This window comes from Capra hircus, chromosome 2, assembly GCF_001704415.2.
Source record: "Capra hircus breed San Clemente chromosome 2, ASM170441v1, whole genome shotgun sequence".
In the NCBI taxonomy this organism is placed as follows: domain Eukaryota; kingdom Metazoa; phylum Chordata; class Mammalia; order Artiodactyla; family Bovidae; genus Capra; species Capra hircus.
Genome location: NC_030809.1, coordinates 74,065,223 through 74,086,045, shown reverse-complemented (window position 1 = coordinate 74,086,045; position 20,823 = coordinate 74,065,223). Strand labels below are relative to the sequence as shown.

General features: G+C 36.7%; 1 protein-coding gene across 2 annotated transcripts in view; it reads right to left on the bottom strand.

Annotated features, from left to right (window-relative positions):
- Positions 1–20,823, bottom strand: part of RAB3GAP1 (RAB3 GTPase activating protein catalytic subunit 1) — a 125,197-nt gene that overhangs the window by 35,914 nt on the left and 68,460 nt on the right. For both annotated transcript variants that reach the window (XM_005676194.3, XM_005676193.3), the window contains exons 8-13: positions 15,912–16,011; positions 11,989–12,070; positions 6,673–6,741; positions 5,336–5,409; positions 2,740–2,832; positions 2,154–2,323 (exon numbers count right to left, since the gene is read on the bottom strand). In XM_005676194.3, the coding sequence (XP_005676251.1) occupies positions 2,154–2,323; positions 2,740–2,832; positions 5,336–5,409; positions 6,673–6,741; positions 11,989–12,070; positions 15,912–16,011 (588 nt within the window). The remainder of the gene's footprint in view (positions 1–2,153; positions 2,324–2,739; positions 2,833–5,335; positions 5,410–6,672; positions 6,742–11,988; positions 12,071–15,911; positions 16,012–20,823) is intronic.

Genomic DNA, 20,823 nt, shown 5'->3' with positions numbered 1-20,823 from the left:
AAACAGAGTGACTAGTCAATTTTAAAATCAGATTTTTCTTAAATGTAACCACCAGGTTCTGTGAATTGTTCAGTTCACAAAATGCAAAACCAGAATCTGTGCACTATGATTTCAGGCTCATCCAAGGTCATTAAATTTTTTTAAAGTGTTATTATTAAATAGATAAAATTACAAAAGAAAAATCTTAAACACCCAAACACTTGTGAGGCTCCATAGAGAAATACAATCCACAGGTTTTCATATATGAAATGCTACAAGTATGACATTAAAGACCCATAATTTTATCTTACGAGATACTTACAGAAAGTAGGAAGCAGACTAAACCTGTAATGACCGATGTATCTTTTCTACATGATTTCTGTTAATACATGTGAGGATTTATGTGAGGGTGAGGGTGCATATGTGAGGGTGTGCAGAGTGGTTAAAAAAAAATTGCAGTGCATACAACTGAACTGCATAATTGGAATAAAATCTCTTAAGGATATATCCTTAAGAAGGGGCCTTCTCTACAGAAATTTATTTTCAATCCTTTAATCACTAATCTCCCCAAGTGTTTTGTGGTACCGCTGACATGTAATTCCTTTGCATACTTTGCCATGTACTACAGAACTGAACAGAACATGCTCTGTTCAGAACTGAACAGAACATTTTTCCAGTGGTCGTGTATGGATGCGAGAGTTGGACTGTGAAGAAAGCTGAGCGCCAAAGAATTGATGCTTTTGAACTGTGGTGTTGGAGAAGACTCTTGAGAGTCCCTTCAACTGCAAGGAGATCCAACCAGTCCATCCTAAAGAAGATCAATCCTGGGTGTTCACTGGAAGGACTGATGCTAAAGCTGAAACTCCAATACTCTGGCCACCTCATGCAAAGAGTTGACTCACTGGAAAAGACCCTGAGGCTGGGAGGGATTGGGGGCAGGAGAAGGGGACGACAGAGGATGAGATGGCTGGATGGCATCACCGACTCGATGGACATGAGTTTGGGTGAACTCCAGGAGTTGGTGATGGACAGGGAGGCCTGGCGTGCTGCGATTCATGGGGTCGCAAAGAGTCGGACATGACTGACCCACTGAACTGAAATGAACTGAACAGAACACGTTGAAGAGATTTTTCTTCTTAAGGAGAGGAACAACCAAGTGTCAACATCCACTAGTAAGCACATTTATACACAGTATCCTATTTTCATACCACTACGTGAGCTATGTATCAGTGCCCACATCTCTTACAAATAAACAAACTAAAATCTGGCTAAAAAGTCTCGCTCAGATAAATAGCAGGGCTAAAATTAACTTGAAGTTTTCAAGTCCTATATTCTTTTCATTGCACTACTCTTAAAGCTTTTTCCCAAGAATGTCTTAATGCACAAGCTGTCAGAAGTAAGACTGTAACTACAATTATAGTAAGAATAGCTATGATTTAGCAAAGTTCTATTAAATACCAGTGTAACAGAAGGTCCTTTAATGCATCCAACAACTTCACAGGCTTTTATTAGATTCACTTCAGATGAAGAAACTGAAGTTAAATGGCTTGTTCAAAGTCAAACAACAAATCAGGATTAACCTTGGTGTGCACGGTCCCTGGGCTGGACCTGTTCCACCAACCTATACCTAGGAGACACCCTAGCCCCTTCTAGTACTTGCTACAAAGTTTTCAAGAAAACCATTTTGATCATGTCAACCTCCTGCTTAAAGTGGCATTAAACTGTAAGATGAAGTCCCATGCTTCAGCAAGCACTTCACCAGCTACTCTTCAGTCTCATCCCTGACCCCTCTCTGGGAAGTACCCTGCAATCTACCAGATTATCCGACATGCTCTCTCAGGCCTCTGCAATTCGTCCACTTCTAAACCTTCATCCATTTATGACTAGCTCAACTGTCCCCTCTTTGTGAAGCTCTCCCTGATTCCCACTGCTCAGACAGACAGATGCACCCCTCTGCTGTGTTCTCACAGGCCCTTTGCCAAAATTCTTACATGTAACATGGTATTATAATTACTGTTCACTTTTCTTATTCCCACTACACCAGTGGCAACTCTGAATGTGGAGACTGTGTTTTACTCATTTTATAGCCCCATCTAGTACCTGCCACACAGATAGGACTGAATAATAATAAATGAGTGCGCATACAGACACAGAAAAACATTACATTTAGTTACCAAAAGAATAGTATTGAGGACATCATTATTCAGTGGTGATTCTTCCACACCTCTGTGTTTCCGTATTTTCTTCTTTGCAGTGTGCACCATGTTAGAGACTGATAATTTATGAATTGGAACCGGTGCAGGCTCTGTCAACTTTGACAAAGCATGAGTTATATCAGCAATTTCTATAAAAAGAATAGAAACGAATACATATTACATCATCAACCTTAGCAGGTTAAAGTGATGAATAAACTGATGACTGTACAGAATACTTTAGTCACTCTTTTTATCAGTGACTGTTCATTAATACACATGTTCAGCTTTATATAGATGCATGATTAACAAAGGTGTAACAATTTCTGCCCAGGAACTTCAAAAATAAACCTCTAAAACTCTGTTTTTAAAAATATCTTACATTTTCTTATTAATCACACAATGTTTTAAGCTCAGGGTATAGCCAAGAGAAAATGGTAGCTGTTTAGTTCATCAAAACGTGATTCCCTAATATAACCTGAATGAGAAAAATAGATGAAGAGCTGCTGGAAAATGTGTGAGTTAGACATTTGAAAATATCTTTAAAAAACAGAAAAAGTTAAGTCACCTCTCCCTTCTTCCTCAAATGTGGATCGTCCAAGAATCTCATCAGTTGACTCCTTTCGACGGCAAATTTTAAAAAATTCAGTGACAAAATCACCTACACAAAAACAATGTTACTCATTTTTGAAATGTAACTGAAAGAAGTCAGTCCTATACATAAATATACATGTCTTTTCACAAAAGCTATTAACTAACATATTGCTTTCCTGGTGGTTCAGATGGTAGAGTCTGTGGTGCGGGAGATCTGAGTTCAACCCCTGAGTCGGGAAGATCTCCTGGAGAAGGAAATAGCAACCCACTCCAGTATTCTTGCCTGGAAAATCCCATGGATGGAGGAGCCTGGCAGGGTATAGTCCATAGCATCGCAGAGTCAGACATGACTGAGCGACTTCACTTTCAACATATGGCAGAAAAAAAAAAAAAACATTCAAGGGAACTCTACTCAGTGCTCTTCACTGACCTAAGTAGGAAAGAAATTTTAAAAGAGATATATGTATACATGTAACTGATTCACTATGCTATAACAGAAACACATTATAAAGCAACTATATTCTAATAGAAATTTTAAAAAAAAAACTGAACTCTTGCATGATCTGCCTGCCCTTCCAGTCAAGAGGCTGATGTCTGAGCAGGGCCATGAGATTAGTCTTGACCCAGTATAAAAAAAAAATGAGAGACATCTGCCACTCTTGTTGCAATTCTGGTCATAAAAATGCATTAAGTTTGACATTAAAAAAAAAAGAAAGAAAAAGAACCATTCAGTTTCTCCACCCAATGCAAAAACTTAATCCCATTTCAAAGGTAGCCTTGCTTTTACGTTCCCTCTATGTCCCAGGATATTAAAAGTTTTTTCTTATAATTCCCTCTAGAATGAAAGGAAAAATAATTGGACATAGTAATATTAAGCACTTACTATTGGCCTGAATAAGATAAATAGTATCTTTTCTCATGCAGTTGGTGGATCTAGGATTTAAAACAAGGTCTATCCAACTCTAAAACATTTCCTATCAACCCTCTACCTACCTCCCAATGTTCTTATTGTTTTAGTCACCAAGTTGTGTCTGACTCTCTGCAACCTCCTGGAAAGCCTGCCAGGCTCCTCTGCTCATGGAATTTCCTAGGCATGAATACTGGTGTGTAGCCATTTATTCTCCAGGGCATCTTCCCAACCCAGGGATCAAACTCACGTCTTCAGCATCTCCTGCATTGGCTGGCAGATTCTTTACCACTGAGCCACCAGGGAAGCCTCACTACTTCCCTATACCTCAAGACAAAGATGGCAGGAATTTTACCTTATATACGTAAATGCTAATTAGCATTTAATGAATAACATGATGAATGATACAGAGCTCAAGAAAAAAAGCTTTACGGAAATACCCCAAAACTATCAATAAATATTTAGTAATAACTCCATCAGCTGAATGGCAACGTATTACACTGTATGAAATAAATGTGGCATGCATGAACACAGAAATGGAGAAAATAATTTTCACATCCACTAAATATGAGAAAAAGACTGAATAGAGGAGATGGGTTCAGAAGACTTCATGAAAGAGACATTATCTACAAAAGCAGGAAGAGAAAGATAATTCTAGATATGGGATATAATAATTTATGACCTGAAGAGTGAATGACAGTTTTAAAAGTATTTTTATAATGTTATAACATTTCTATAATGTTACAGAAATGTTCTATGTTTTAAATGTTATACAAATACATTTCTATAATGTTATATCAGGGTTTCCCTGATAGCTCAGTTGGTAAACAATCTGCCTGCAATGCAGGAGACCCTGGTTTGGTCCCTGGGTCAGGAAGATCTGCTGGAGAAGGGATAGGCTACCCATTCCAGAAGTCTTGGGCTTCCCTTGTGGCTCAGCTGGAAAAGAATCCGCTTGCAATGCAGGAGACCTGGGTTCGATCCGTGGGTTGGGAAGATTCTCTGGAGAAGGGAAAGGCTACCCACTCCAGTATTGGCCTGGTGAATTCAATGGACTGTATAGACCATGGGGTTGCAAAGAGTCACACACGACTGAGTGACTTTCACTTTCACATATTGTTATTTCACTTCAAATATCCCTATGACATATACAAGATTATTTACACCTCTTTTCCTCTATCAGAAAATATATCGGCAGATACAGTACAGAGCCCTACAGAAAGGCTCTAATAAGATCATCAAATTCAGTGTTCATCCTTGTTATATACTGCAAGCATATAGGGATGACAAAAGACGAAAAGGGGTTCCACTAACCAGAATGGAAGAAGCAGAGTATGCCACAGAAGGAAAAAAAGAAGTGACATAAAGCATTAGGAAAATAAAACTCAGATCCTGGGAAAACATAAGAGAATTTTGAGGTGTAGACTGGTTAAAACTAAATGACAAGAAAGTCTGCCAGTATTTTTTAAGAATAACCAGAAGGAGTCACTGCTGTTGACAAAGATTAATTTTTAATGATGTTAACTGAGGAGGTCACAATGTAAAAAACTTTAAAAAAATTTTCAGATAGGTGAAAATAAAGTATAAAGAATACATCCAATGTTCCTGATCTGGAGAATAGACAAATACGTGGTATTTCGGGAAAGGAACATAAATATCTTACCTAGTAAACACTGAGGATTATCAGCTTTTCGAACTCTAACAGACCAATGGGGAGCCTGCATAGGATCCAAATCACTAAAATGCAAAATGATAAACACAGGATCCTACTTACAGCAATCTGCAAAGTTCATAAATTTATCAAAATGCAGTCTTAATGAAAACATTATATAGAAGGACAAGCAATCCATTTTGCCTCCCTTAAACTTACTGCTATTCACATGCAGAAGACCATTTAGATGAGTTTTTAAAAATAAAACCTTAAGACAAAATTCTTAGACAAAAAAGTACAAAAGGAAAAACCAAAATCAGAACAAACTAATCAAAAAGCATAAAAATGATTCTGATCAGGTAACATACAATGATAACCTAATGAGAATATTTTAGAAATAAAACAAAATGAGAAACAAGCAAAAATGTACAATAATCCTAATCTGTTTTTTATTACAGTATTTATTAATAAAAACTATAAAAATTTGCACAAGATCAAGTACCCCATTTTCTCAGTTAAACAGATTATGCTGCATTCGCTTAACGGGATATTATGCAGTACTTTACAAATTGACAACACAGATCTACATCTATTTAATGAATAACTGTATTTATGAATAAAGCAAATTAATATATAAATTTATACTTTAAAAAGAAATACCCTTAAATGCTAACTGGTTATTTTTTAAGTAACAGAATTGTAGGTAATCTTTCTTCTTTATACCCATCTAAATTATCTGATTTTAAAAGCTTGTGTTACTTTTACCATCAGAAAATAGAACACATTTATTTTAACTATTTTTTTAAAAGTGTCCTATTTCTCACTGTTTTGCATCAAGCATGAGAAGATACCAAAATTACATTCCTCTTTCCCCACATTCTTCTGGGATAGGGCTCGCTGCAATTTTCTATTTTTTCCTGTGCAATTTTTCCATTGCACAGGAGTGTATGATATGGATGTTTTGTTATTTATGGCACTGAATGATCAAATGTTCTCCCTACATATTTTAATGACCATCATCTCTTAAAAGTCCTTATCAAATGTTCTTACCAGCTACAAAAAGTCCAACAGAATTATGCACTGACTCCCAAACTAACTAGAGACATCTTTGCTAAGCCCAAGTAAGATTCACACTGCTCACTACCCTGGAACTAAGGATCCTGTCTCCAAAGTCTACAGCTTAAAACACATTTCTAATATACATCAGTCAGTCTAAAAACTGATCTTTAAAAACAAAAGTAAACAACCATATCAGAAATTGATTCAAAGAAAAATTGCTAACCCACTGGGCAGTTAGTTTAGTCTTTTGGAATCTGTGACTCTCAATGTATTATTTTTAACATACTTACGAATAAACATCATTATCCACAATGATACCTTCAGTCAGGTGAGGCCATGTAGTTGCTAAATGGAGTTCACTGAAACAAAACATGCAATATATCTGAAGCTTTAATAATGTATATATACTCTGATTCAACAATTCTACTTCTAGAATTGTATTCTCAGTAAATAACTGGAAATATGCTCCAAAAAGTATGCTAAAAATGTTCATGATTTGTAATATAATAAAACTGCAAGCACCTGGTTTAGCAAATGATGGCATATTTATATTAATGTCTGCAAGAAAAAACCATGCTATACATAATAATCAAAAAGTATAAGTAAACCAAATGTTTGTCAGTTGATGAGTTAAGTAAAATGCAGCACTATTCCATAGAACAGTGTATTATATGGCCACAAAAAGCAATGATACACTGATTCACACTACAATGTGGATCAACCTCTAAAAGATGCTAAGTGAAAACGCCAGATACAAAAGGTCCCATATGGTATAATCCAACCTATATGAAATGTCCGGAAAAGGAAAATCCATATAGGCAAAAAGTACATTAATATCAGTCTAGAGCCAAAGGCTCTAGGGAGACTGGGATGGTGGGGGCGAGAGGTGGGGTGGGGGTGGTGATAGCTAAGAGGCGAGGGGTTTCTTTTTGGGGTAATGAAAATGTTGTGGAATTAGATACTAATGATGGTTGCACAACTCTGAACCCTAAAAACACTAAATTGTATACTTTAAAATTGTGACTTTTATGGTATGTTAAGTTATATCTCAATTTTGAAAATATCATTTTTATACAGTTTAGGAATTGGCATACTTTTTCTACAAAGGACCCTCTGGGAAGTATTTTGTGCTTTTTATGGGCCATGTATCAATTGTTTGCTATATTCTTGTTTTTTTCTTTTAAAACCCTCAACAATGTAAAACCACTTTTAGTCCCTTGTTGTTGTTTAGTCACTAAGTCGTGTCTCTTTGTGACCCCATGGACTGTAGCCCACCAGGCTCCTCTGTCCACAGGATTTCCCAGGAAAGAAAACTGGAGTAGGTTGCCATTCCCTTCTCCAACCCAGGGATCTGAGGTAATAATAATAATAGAAATAAAGTACATAATAAATGTCATGTGCTTGAATCATCCTGACCATTCCCCACCCTGGTCTTCCAAGAACGCCGTTTCTGGTGCCAGAAAGGTTGGGGACAGCTGCTCTCTAAGGCTCTTGGGGTCCATCATCTGGAGGCATTGATGCAGCTTGACCTTGAGGTTGACCGTCACCAGTCTTCCTTATGAAGGAGATCTGGGAGGGGAAGTCTCACTGTCTCATGAGGTTAGGGAGCATGATTTCCGCTCTAATATTCTTGGGTTGAGACTTCACCCCCTGAGCCTTTGGTGTGCTTGGGGTGGCTTTCCCTGGTGGAGACCCATGAAGGGCAGATTGGCTAAGAGGCATCAAATTCTGAGCAGATCTGCTGGAAGTCTGGTGCAGGCTCTGCTGGAGGCTGAGTGGATCCCTAAGCTCCATTGCATTAGAAGGGGTGCGTGTTGGGAAGGGCATGGGATGAACAAGACCTAACCCCGTGAAGACCATCCACGGTGCATACAGATTCCAGGCACATTCATGGGCTAACTGTAGGGACATCTTTTGGGCTGCAGTTTCACCATCCAGAGTTTGGCCCGTTAAACTACGGTGATTTAGCTCATTATATATATAAAAACAGGCCACTGGTCAGATTTGGTCCACAGGTCATAGTTTGCTGACCTCTTTTTATAGATGAAAATTAAATTGCAGAATAACAAGCCACAAAAAAATGTATGATGACATACATTTAAAAATAAATAAAAATACTGCAGAAAAGAGTTACCATACCAGGCCTAACACTGAGAAAGGATTACTTGCAAGGCTAGTCCCTGGTTTGGCATCTGGGAACTTGAATTTCAGGAGGGTTCTTATCATTCCTTGTGCCTAAATTACCTGTGCCAAAAACATGGTTGATGGAAACATCTGGTTTTCTTCTGGTACATGCTAGCCAGAGGGGGCCTACATGACCAGTCTCTGATTAAAACTTCTAAGTGCTGCGCCTCTAGTGAGCTTCCCTGGTAGACAGCCTTTCACACATACTGTCACAATTCATTGCTGGGGGAATTAAATGTGTCCTGTGTGACTACATGGGAAGATGAAGTTTGTCCTTCATTTGCTCTGGACCTCACCCCATATGCCTTTTCCCTTTGCTGATTTTTGCACCATATCCTTTTGCTTAGTAAATAAGCATGAGCACAGCTGTATGTTGAGTCCTACAAGTTCTCCTAGCAAATCAACTTGAGGGTGGTGTTGGGGGGATCGGCTGCATATATACACATAAACATGTACATATACACACTTAATTCATATGAAAAATGGCTGGAAGCACATATAGCAAGCTGTTGTCCATGATCACCTGTGAGTAGGTGATTATAAATTTAGTGATTTTTTTTTTTTCCTCCTGTCTAGATTCTGATCTCACTTGTTATGTTTGGAGAATACAGAAGTCAAAAGGGTCAATTACTTCATTTCTCTGCTCTTCGGTGATGCTTGACTAACTGGCAACTGCAGTCTGAGAATCTGAATCTGTAAGCACAGTTAGGAATTCACAGTGGGCCAGGACTCCAAAACAATGCAGTGTAACCCGGGTTATGAACCAGACAACTAGGCAGGCTTGGCTCAAGGCTATTTTCTGAGCCTGGTTCTACAATGGTCCCAATTAAACACTTGAGTTACTAAGTATCTATCCAATAAACTGACTTTTTTGCTTGAATTAGAGTTGACTATTACAGTTTGCAACTAGACAATGTGACTACTAAACATAGGGGTTTTGCCGATTTTTACATTTTTTCTGCACTAAACATGAATTTATTATTCATAATAAAATTAAGGTAAAAAATGACCACAAATAATATGTGATATCATATTGTTTAAATGATTAGAATGATTTGAAATTTAAAACTATACACTACTGAATTTTTTAAAGTATGAACCTCAAATTCAATTCCTAAGCTTTTATGATTAAGTCCTCTCCTCTCCCTCTAACTATAGAAAAATTTCTTTGACAATGAGACAAGATAATGAAAAAGGCTCTTCATTTCCTCTTTCACTATTAAAGATGCCTTTTCAAAAGCACTGTGCCCACAATATTTGCTAATCAGTCTGATTTAAATTGTGTGCCACACGCACCATCTTAGCCTCAACTTATTTCTGTGTCCTTCAATCACTTGTTCCTTTGCTGACTGACTCCTCATCACGATACAGATTTGGAAGAAATATTTAATAACTAAAACCTTCACACTTCTATCAGATCAGTTTACTGCTCTCCCCCTAAAATCTTCTCTAAGTAAAATTCAAATAAATGACCCCACTGGAGCCACAACTGCATCTGTACCCACCCCTGCAGCGTTTCTTGCCTGCTCACTGCATTCTAGCCGTGAGAGCCCCCTTTCATTCCCTTCAGTAGACTTCCCAAGCTCTTTCCTGCACCAAGGTGCTTTGCACAGGCTCTTCCCTGCACCTGGAATGGTCGTTCTCTCATTCTCTGCCTGGCTAAATTCTTCCCTAATTGAGACTCAGAGTAAATACCCTTTCCTTTGAGAAAACTTTACTGACGGCATACAAATCTAAACTAGTCACTCATTTTACTGTCAATACTTCCTATACTTTTCCTTCAAATTATTCCATAATTTATAATTCTAAGTTTACTTAGGTGATTAGTTCATCTATTTTATTTAATTAGACTATAAATGCCAAGAAGGAAGAATCTGTCAGTTTTATTTACTTCAGGATCTTCCTCTTAGCACAGTGTCTGGCACATATAATAAATATCAATTTTTAAAAGATATACACTTTACTGTCTCCCTCAAGTGATTTTAAGTTAAAAGTATTATTATTTCTACATTTAAGTGAGAGTACTGAAGAAGGCAAAAGGAGAAGAGGGTAGCCGAGAATGAGATGGTTAGATAGCATCACTGACTTAATGAACATGATGAATTTGAGCAAACTCCAGGACATAGTGAAGGACAGGGAAGCCTGGCGTGCTGCAGTCAATGAGGTCGCAGAGTAGGACACAATTTAGCAACTGAACGACAAAATGTGAATATATATATATTTTAAAATAACCAAATAGTTTAACAAATTAGATAGTTTTTATATAAGCACTGTTTATATTTTCCAAATATTTTGCTATCAGTGATGAAGTTTTCTAACCCCTACATTTTCTCATGAAACAGTTGTTTTTATTCTTTTTTTTTAAGTTCAGTAGCTCTTCTAGAAAAGCAATTGGATAACCTATAAGGTCACCTTTGTGTCTCTTATTTAAGTCTTAATTGTGAAAAAGTGGCCAGGAAAAATGCAAAAAATTGTTAACTCTGGGTGATGGACACATGAAAATTTGTGTTATATGACAATGTGCTTTTCAATATTTAAAATGTTTCCCCAAAGTAGGCCAAGAATCACTTCTATGAGGAATTGATTCCTTATACATTAAGTGCATTAATATACACTTAATTACATTAATGTATTAATGTAATTATTGTATACTACTTTATATTATATATTATATTACATTGATGTATTATATCAATATATACTTAATACATGAGGAGACATTACTTTGCCAACAAAGGTCTGTCTAGTCAAGGCTATGGTTTTTCTAGTAGTCATGTATGGATGTGAGAGTTGGACTGTGAAGAAGGCTGAGTGCCAAAGAATTGATGCTTTTGAACTGCGGTGTTGGAGAAGACTCCTGAGAGTCCCTTGGACTGCAAGGAGATCCAACCAGTCCATCCTAAAGGAGATCAGTCCTGGGTGTTCTTTGGAAGGAATGATGCTTAAGCTGAAACTCCAGTACTTGGGCCACCTCATGCAAAGAGTTGACTCACTGGAAAAGACTCTGATGCTGGGAGGGATTGGGGGCAGGAGGAGAAGGGGACGACAGAGGATGAGATGGCTGGATGGCATCACTGACTTGATGGACATGAGTCTGAGTGAATTCTAGGAGTTGGTGATGGACAGGGGGCCTGGCGTGCTGCAATTCATGGGGTCGCAAAGAGTCGGACACAATTGAGCGACTGAACTGAACTGAACTGAATACATGAAGTGTATTATATATGTTTTACATATTACTTTAAAGCCTCTTTTACTTCTTAAGTTACAGAGGAAAACAAAGATGGACAGATTATTACATGTAGGTCTCTATTTCCAGCACTACATTCATTCCAGGAGGTTGCAGTATTATAAAACACAGTAAAATCAATATCAAATAGAATTTTTAAAGTCCTATAATTCAAATGATATAATGAAAGTCACACCTAATGGGATCTTCACAGGCACCAAACGGTAACTTGCCAAATTCCAGGCCTCCCACTTCTCCTCCTACAAGGGCATCTATATCTAAAGAAAAAAAAATTTCCACAAGTTAGCCAAAAGCGGAAAATAAAGAATTTAAATTTAGTTATGTCAACCTTTCGAGAGATTATAGATTTAAAACTATCTACGTTAAGACAGAGCAAGTTAGAGAGCAAGCTGTCAGATATTAGACTTCCTCCAAGAATGTTAGAGTAAAAAAACAAGGAAAGTTATAGTAAAAGGATACATTTAATTCCTGTTTGTAAAGTGCTATATTTAAGCCTGCATTCTAAATTTTACCCTTCTGAAACAGTCCTTAAATACTATTCAAGAGAATATTATTCTTGTAAATTTAAAAGATTTTCTAGGTATGTGATTAATGTTATCTAAAAGAACAATTAAATAAGTATTAAAAAATTTAACCATCAATCTACATTCATCAGTTTTGCTGTTAATAATTTCAGAATAGCCCAAATTAGTCATCATTAATAAAACTTTAAGCTGACAGTACATGGAAGTATCTGAAGCATAGAAAAGAATTTCCATTCCATTATGAATGGTATCTGAGATTAGAGGAAAATTTAGAAGGTAAATCACCCGTTAGTTTCATCCCTCTTGAAGAATAAACACTTCTAAAAGACGTCAAAAAGATTTGTCTTCAAAGTAATACAAATGGTTGTTTTTAATTATTCACACAACACTGTGAATTACTAAAGTCTACTGTTAAGTTATGAACACTTACAGATACACTAAAATCATGTTTGACAAATACCTACACCCTAACTAAATTTTTAAAATTAGCATTAAATATGGTTCAATTACTTGAGTCAGTAAATTTTCTCAAATCAATTCATTCCATTTTTTCAACTAAAGAATGCTTACAACAGAGATCAAAATAACTAGTTTTATTATAAAATGTGAATTAAAGAACTTCAAATTTTATAATAAGCACATGTTTAAAATCAGTGAGCCAAAAATAAATAAATAAATAAATAAAATCAGTGAGCCAGGGCTTCCACGGTGGCTCAGTGGTGAAGAATCCACCTACCAGTGTGCAGGAGGCACTGGTTTGATCCCTGATCTGGGAAGATCCCACGTGCCACAGAGCAACTAAGCCTGTGAGCCACAACAAGAGAAGGCACTGCAAGTAAAAAGTAGCCCTGCCTTGCCACAACTAGAGAAAAATCTGAGCAGCAACCAAGACCCAGCACAGTCGAAAATATTTTTTAAAAAAACTTAGCAAGCTAAAAATTATTACTGGACTATACCTGTATAAAATTTTAATTAAATTAAAAGGTGAAAAGCAACATCGTAGAATCCAAGGATGATGCAACTTGGAGTTTGACCAGGATTTAAATGTGAACGTTAGCACCTGGTGACCATGTCACCTTGAGTCAGTTACTTTTGTTTCCTAAGAAAAATAATACTTGTCTCGTAGAGTGAAGTGAAGTGAAGTGAAATGAAAGTCACTCAGTCGTGTCCGACTCTTTGCAACCTCATGGACTGTATAGTCCGTGGAATTCTCCAGGCCAGAATACTGGAGTGGGTAGCCTTTCTCTTCTCCAGGGGATCTTCCCAACCCAGAGATCAAACCCAGGTCTCCCACATTGCAGGTGGATTCTTTACCAGCTGAGCCACAAGGGAAGCCCAAGAATACCGGAGTGGGTAGCCTATCCCTTCTCCAGTGATCTTCCTGACCCAGGAATTGAACCGGGGTCTCGTGCATTGCAGGTGGATTCTTTACCAACTGAGCTATGAGGGAAGCCCCACTTGTCTCATAAGTAAATGAGAATTACATGAAACAGTACATAAAATGCACAGTGTCTAGCCCATATTATATGTTCAGTCTCTTCCCCTTAAAAGGGAAAATATTAAAAATTTATGTGACTTTCAACCCACCGAGGAAGAAGTTAATATTTTGATACTCATTTTTAAAAACTTGCAGCAGAACATTAACAAAGGCCTTATCGGCAATCAGAATTATAATGTTAAGATTCTGATTCTTGGACTTCTTAGATCATCAATAGACCATACTATCTGGGGATATCATTAAAAACTGACTATTATTAGAATGAGTCTTGAAAAAAGGAAAAGGAAGGCTGGAACTGAAACTTCAAAACTAGAAGCCAACTATCAATTGTCTGGTGGGTATTGTTTAAGAACTAAAATTACTAAAACAAACATTTGAGTCTTCTAATATAAATCTCAGTTTAAGCTTTAATTTCCCTCTGCTATAGTTTAGATGCAGTTCTCTTATCGGACATAAAGAATTTCAAATTATTCAGTGGTATTATAAAATAGTAGTAGTAAATATAACCACCAAAAGGTAAATGTACTATGTTAATTTTAGCATCATCCTAAAACTATCAATTTACTATTTTCAATCTTATAAAAACCAACCAACCACTTGGAACAAAAATAAACAGTAAAGAATATTATTTTATTATAATGTAATTCTGAGGGAGGTAGAATGAAAAATGTTTTCAGGCTAATAAAATCCTTCTATGATTTATAAGTTGATACTAAATTTCTTACTAGATATACTTGAATATAATTACACTTATATGTGAGAGAAAATATCCAGGAACCTAAACCTCACTTACTTAGGCTAAATGTACACCAGGCTGAGCTTTCCTAAAACTTAGGTAATGTCTGTTTATTTCTGTGTCCCTGACAGACACAAATTTATAGGCTAAAAATTAATGACTACTAAATGAATCAGTGGAAATAGTGTCAGACTTTATTTTTTGGGGCTCCAAAATCACTGCAGATGGTGACTGCAGCCATGAAATTAAAAGACGCTTACTCCTTGGAAGAAAAGTTATGACCAACCTAGAGAGCATATTCAAAAGCAGAGACATTACTTTGCCAACAAAGGTCAGTCTAGCCAAGGCTATGGTTTTTCCAGCCGTCATGTATGGATGTGAGAATTAGACTGTGAAGAAAGCTGAACACCGAAGAATTGATGCTTTTGAACTGTGGTATTGGAGAAGACTCTTGAGAGACCCTTGGACTGCAAGCAGATCCAACCAGTCCATTCTAAAGGAGATCAGTCCTGGGTGTTCTTTGGAAGGACTGATGCTAAAGCTGGAACTCCAGTACTTGGGCCACCTTATGCGAAGAGCTGACTCATTGGAAATGACCCTGATGCTGGGAGGGATTGGCGGCAGGAGGAGAAGGGGACGACAGAGGATGAGACGGCTGGATGGCATCACCGACTCGATGGACATGAGTGAACTCCTGAGTGAACTCCAGGAGTTGGTGATGGACAGGGAGGCCTGGCATGCTCCAGTTCATGGGGTCGCAAAGAGTCGGACATGACTGAGCGACTGAACTGAACTGAAATGAATCAGTACATCAATGGCTAAGTAGGTAAAATGATTTTCATTAATTTTTATAAAAACACAAGTTAAAGTAAAATATTCTACAGCTCTTCCTAGCATATGTGTATATATACATTTTTCCTTTTCCGCTTTCCTTATTTAGCCCTCTTCTTCAAACTCTACTCTCTATAAAGTTCTGTGCACGTCTGTTCTCAGCATAGGAGAGAGGTTTCTCTTCTTATATTCTGAAAGCAGACATTTTAATCATTCATTACGTACTAATTTTCAGCACACAATGTTCCACAGCAAGGGAATGCTTTATAAATAATATTTTTTTCAAAGACAGATTGTCAAGTAGAGAGTAACTGACAATTAGAGTAACTGTCTAGGGTAATTCTAGAGTTGTCTCTAGAAAAACCTACAATTTTCAAGAGAAAAAAAGTGATAAGGGCAATGAAATTAGCAATACTATATACATTAAAAATGAGTTACAAATATTTCAAACACTTGAAACACACTGTTAAATACTTTTAATTTCTGAATATAGTTCTAAATTATCTCACCCGGAGGTTGCTGAGGCCAAAAATACTGCTGCCAATCCTGAAGAACATAGGTAAACCGTATAGCAATATTAACTGGAGGCAATGGAGTTAAAGGACATCCCTAAGAAGTAAATGCAAAGACAATACCATGAAATGTTAGTACCCTTGTAATATCAGACACAAATTTCAAAGTACTGAAATAGATGAATTACTACCTTTATGACATGGGGATTTTCAGGTTATAGTGTTAGATATGGCACACATAAACCATCCATAAAAAAATGTATGTATGACATTCTAGCCATTAAAAAGGAAAACTAAGTCACTGAAGTTATTAGAGCCAAAGGTGCGGAGTTTAGGAAATCATTTTCATAGGGGGAATTCTCACAGCCTAAAACTTCAAGAGATAAATTAATGCCAGAGAACAAATTACATTAAAATAAAGCTGCTTAACTCTTTGACATGAATCATAACAAGATCCTCCATGACCCATCTCCTAGAGTAATGGAAATAAAAACAAAAATAAACAAAAGGGACCAAATTAAACTTAATAGCTTTTGTACAATAAAGGAAAGTACAAGCAAGGTGAAAAGACAACCCTCAGAATGGGAGAAAATAATAGCAAAGGATACAACTAAAAGAGGATTAATCTCCAAACTTTACAAGCAGCTCATGCAGCTCAATACCAGCAAAAGAAACAATCCAGTCAAAACCTGGGCAGAATATCTAAACAGACATGTCTCCAAAGAAGACATACAGAGGGCCAACAAACACATGAGAAGATGCTCACCATCACACACTGTTAGAGAAACGCACATCAAAACCACAATGAGGTGTCATCTTACACCAGTCAGAACAGCCATCATCAGAAAGTCTACAAACAATAAATGCTGGAGAGAGTGTGGAGAAGAGGGAACCCTCACGCACCATTGGCAGGAATGCAAATTTATAACAGCCACTTTAGAAAACAGTATAGAGATTCCTTAAAAAACTAGGAATAAAACTACTATACGAACCAGCAATCCCATTACTGGGCACATACCCTCAGGAAACCATAACTGAAAAAGACACAGGTACGCCAATGTTCACTGCAGTACTACGTACAATAGCTAGGATATGGAGGCAACCGAGATGTCCATCAACAGATGAATGGATACAGAAGTTGTGGTACATATACACAATGGAATATTACTCAGCTATAAAAAGGAGCACATGAGTCAGTTCTAATGAGGTAGATTAATCTAGACCCTGTTATACAGAGTGAAGTCAGAAAGAGATTTTGTATGTTAACGCATATATATGAAATCTATAAAGATGGTACTGATGATCCTATTTACAGGGCAGCAAAGGAGACAGCCATAAAGAAGAGAATTTTTGTCACAGTGGGAGAGGGAGACGGTGGGAAGACTTGAGAGAGTAGTGCTGAAACATGTAAATGACCAAATGTACAATAGCTAACCAGTGGGAATTTGCTGTATGATGCAGGAAACCCAAAGCCAGTGCTCTGTGACAGTCTAGAGGGGTAGGATGGGGAGGGAGCGGGGAGGAAGGTTTAAGAGGGAGGGGACATGTGTATGCCTGTGGCTGATTCATGTTGATGTACGGCTGAAACCATCACTATATAGTAAAGTAATTATCCTCCAATTAAAAATAAATTTTTTTAAAAAATAAATAAACTTTCAAAAGAAAAGCTGTTTAAACTACTACCAGGAAGAGATATTACATTTATTAAGTAAAATACTATTTCAAAATATCTTACACAATTTTAATTACACAAATATAATTTCTTACTAGTCTCTTTAGCCATGTTGAATGTAAAAGAAAAAATGTGACTCATTTTTTAAATAAAGTAAAATTGCTATAAAATGTAAAACTAGGTTTAAGATGTCTTTTTCCCTTTGAAATAAAAATAAACTCAAAGCCAGTCTTGAATATTTTACTAAAATGTTAAGACTGTGACAAATGGTCACTCATGCAAAATAGTTTATATTAATGAATCAGAAAATTAAGATCTATCTTTATACTCATTAATAATAATAAAAATTAATAATATCCAAACATCTCATGATCTCAGCTTCCCTTAATAATGGTTAAGCTATATTAATGTGGAATAGGAATTAAATATGTATAGGCATGACCTAGTGAGCTTGTGAAAACGTAGATTCAACAATATCCTGCATATCTACCCAGTTTCCAGGTGTTTCTGATACTGCTGGTCAGAAGAAATAACATAGACCCTTTAGCTCAGCATCAGTAGCTATAAATGTCATTACTAACTGTAACTGAACACAAACTCAATCTCAAGACAGCTGCCAAGAAAAAGAGAGCTAATTCAGTTTTGGGCTGCTGTGCCCTATAGAAGCAAGGTAAGATTCTAGCTGGTCAGAAATAATTACGTTTTACTTAGGTTTAGGTACCAAATGAGCATTCACCAGTAATTCTAGACCAGTAATGATCTAGAAACCACAATGAGGTCACTTTGACACATAACCTCTGCTCCAGTCACATAGCAATGTTGGCAAATACAAAAAGAGATGACCAAAAAGAAACAGCCAGGATCAAACATGACTTAATTATCTTCACGGCCCTAGAAAAGGTATAGAAAAGGTACAGAAAACTAAAAGTATGAAGTGGGACCCAAGACACATGCTTGCTAAGTTCCAGAAGACAGCCAGGATTATGGACTGCATTAAATGGATCCAAAAGTACTCAGCCCAGACTGAGGGTACTACAAGACTCTCTGCTTAAGGCAGACATATGGACAGAGTACTCTAGCTTGGGGCAGTGGCTGTGCTGGAAGGTATCAGGCTAGAAAAAATTGTGTGATCCTATGATCCAAGCATCCAGGCTTCCCTGGTGGCTCAGGGGTTAAAGCATCTGCCTGCAATGTGGAAGACCTGGGTTCGATCCCTGGGTCGGGAAGATCCCTTGGAGAAAGAAATGACAATCCACTCCAGTATTCCAGCCTGGAGAATCCCACGGATGGAGGAACCTGGTGGGCTACAGTCCACGGGGTCGCAAAGAGTCGGACACGACTGAGCGACTTCACTCACTCACTCACTCACTCATGATCCAAGCAAGCAATTCAATGATTCCAAGACTTCATGTGCAATATCGCAGTATCAACACTGAGCAAGAGGCTTCAAACACCATTTTAAGAAAGGCTTCTGAAATAGTCTACAGATAAGAAGCAATCACAAAATTATAAAACCACTAGAGAAGATAGGAAAGTTTAAAACTACAAAAAGATGACATTAAAAATGAGCCTGCAAACAAAATTTCCCCAGAACATGAAGAAATACAGTTCTAAGAAAGATAAATATCCAAATCAGAATATAAAACCATGAAATATAAAGAACATCTGATAGAATGAAGAATGTCTAAATTGAAAAAGGAAACGCTACGGTATGAGAGTGCTTTCGAACATTTAAAAGATTGTGGCAAAAGAGGATTTAAATTTAAACTTTATGTGACTCCAAGGACAACCACCCTCTGCTGCCACTCTGCCAAGGAAGCCTTTTCAAAATATTAGATTCATGTGAAAATGAAATAAATTGTCACTGTGGGGCTAAAGTGCCTTGGAACACATCCAGTAGATTCAAAGGGTAATATTTATAAAGACCATATAAAAGAGTTGCATATTAAGTAGTTTTATGTAATACCAATAAAGTACCCAAAACAGGTCTCAATTATTTTAAGTTCAACTCTTACCAAATCAACTTTTGTATTTAGACCAGTGAGGTTTGTAAAAGTTCTGAAAGACGATGTAATAAACTGATTAGGAACACTGTTTTTTTTTAACAGTCATATTCTAAATCAGGCTTCACAAATCAGCGTGGTCCCTAGGTTCAGGAAGAAGCTGAGTTACATAGAGGAGTAAAAGATCCATGAAAATAACTTTCACTAATGTTTTTAAAAAGAGGAATAAAATATTAATACTTGCATCTGACTAGAATTTTATCTTAAATAATTAAACATAATTGAAGATTTGGTGAGAACAAAGAAACGGGGTAGAAATAACACATATTTGTCTTTTTCAAAAATTTCTCAAAGCAACACATGAAGAATTAAGTAGTGTTTAAGACAGTATTCAAGGCCCAGAAAGGTTTTGGGGGAAGAGTTGCATATAGACAGGGAACTTTCTAAAAGACATACTTCTATCATTTGTTTAATGGAGATAATCATAAGAAACAGCTAACAATAGGTATTTTGAGGAAAGGGACTAAGGATATAAAGAACCTCTTTAATTTCTTAACCTGGTACATGTACTTTTTTAAAATATCAAATAGATTCATCTTTGTAGTGATAATCCTAGCACCATGCTATTTACAGCCTCAACACTGAAAACACGTTTAAGATGTTCTAATCCCAAATATCTTTCTACAAATAATATATGTTTAAAAAAAGAAATTTCAGCATTTTCTAATTTTTTTAATTTTCAAAATTTGTAAACCTTCAGAAAGCTTGCAAAGCTAGCATAATGAATACCCACATGATCTTTTTGACTGAAACTTCTGAAAGTAAATTGCAAGCATCATGGCAACTCACCTCTAAATACTTCATTCAGCATATGATTCCTATAAACAAGGATACTATCCTATGCAACCATAATTATCACACTCAAGAATTTTAACACTGATATTATTTTCTAATATATAGTCCATATTAAAACTGTCCCACTGTCCCAATTGTGTCCTTTAAGGCTATTTCGCTGTGATCAAGGATCACACACTGCCTTTAGTTGTTACATCACTTTAGTCTCTTATAAGCTAAATAGCTCCCAGCCTTTGTATGGCCTATCATGAAACTGCTATTTTTAAGGAGTCTAGGACAGCTACTTTTTGTAAAAGAGGAGCAGAGGCAAGTCCTCCATATCTCTGTTATAGTGTTTTTAGAGAAAAATAAAGATGTACTGAGCACATTCAAGTTAGCC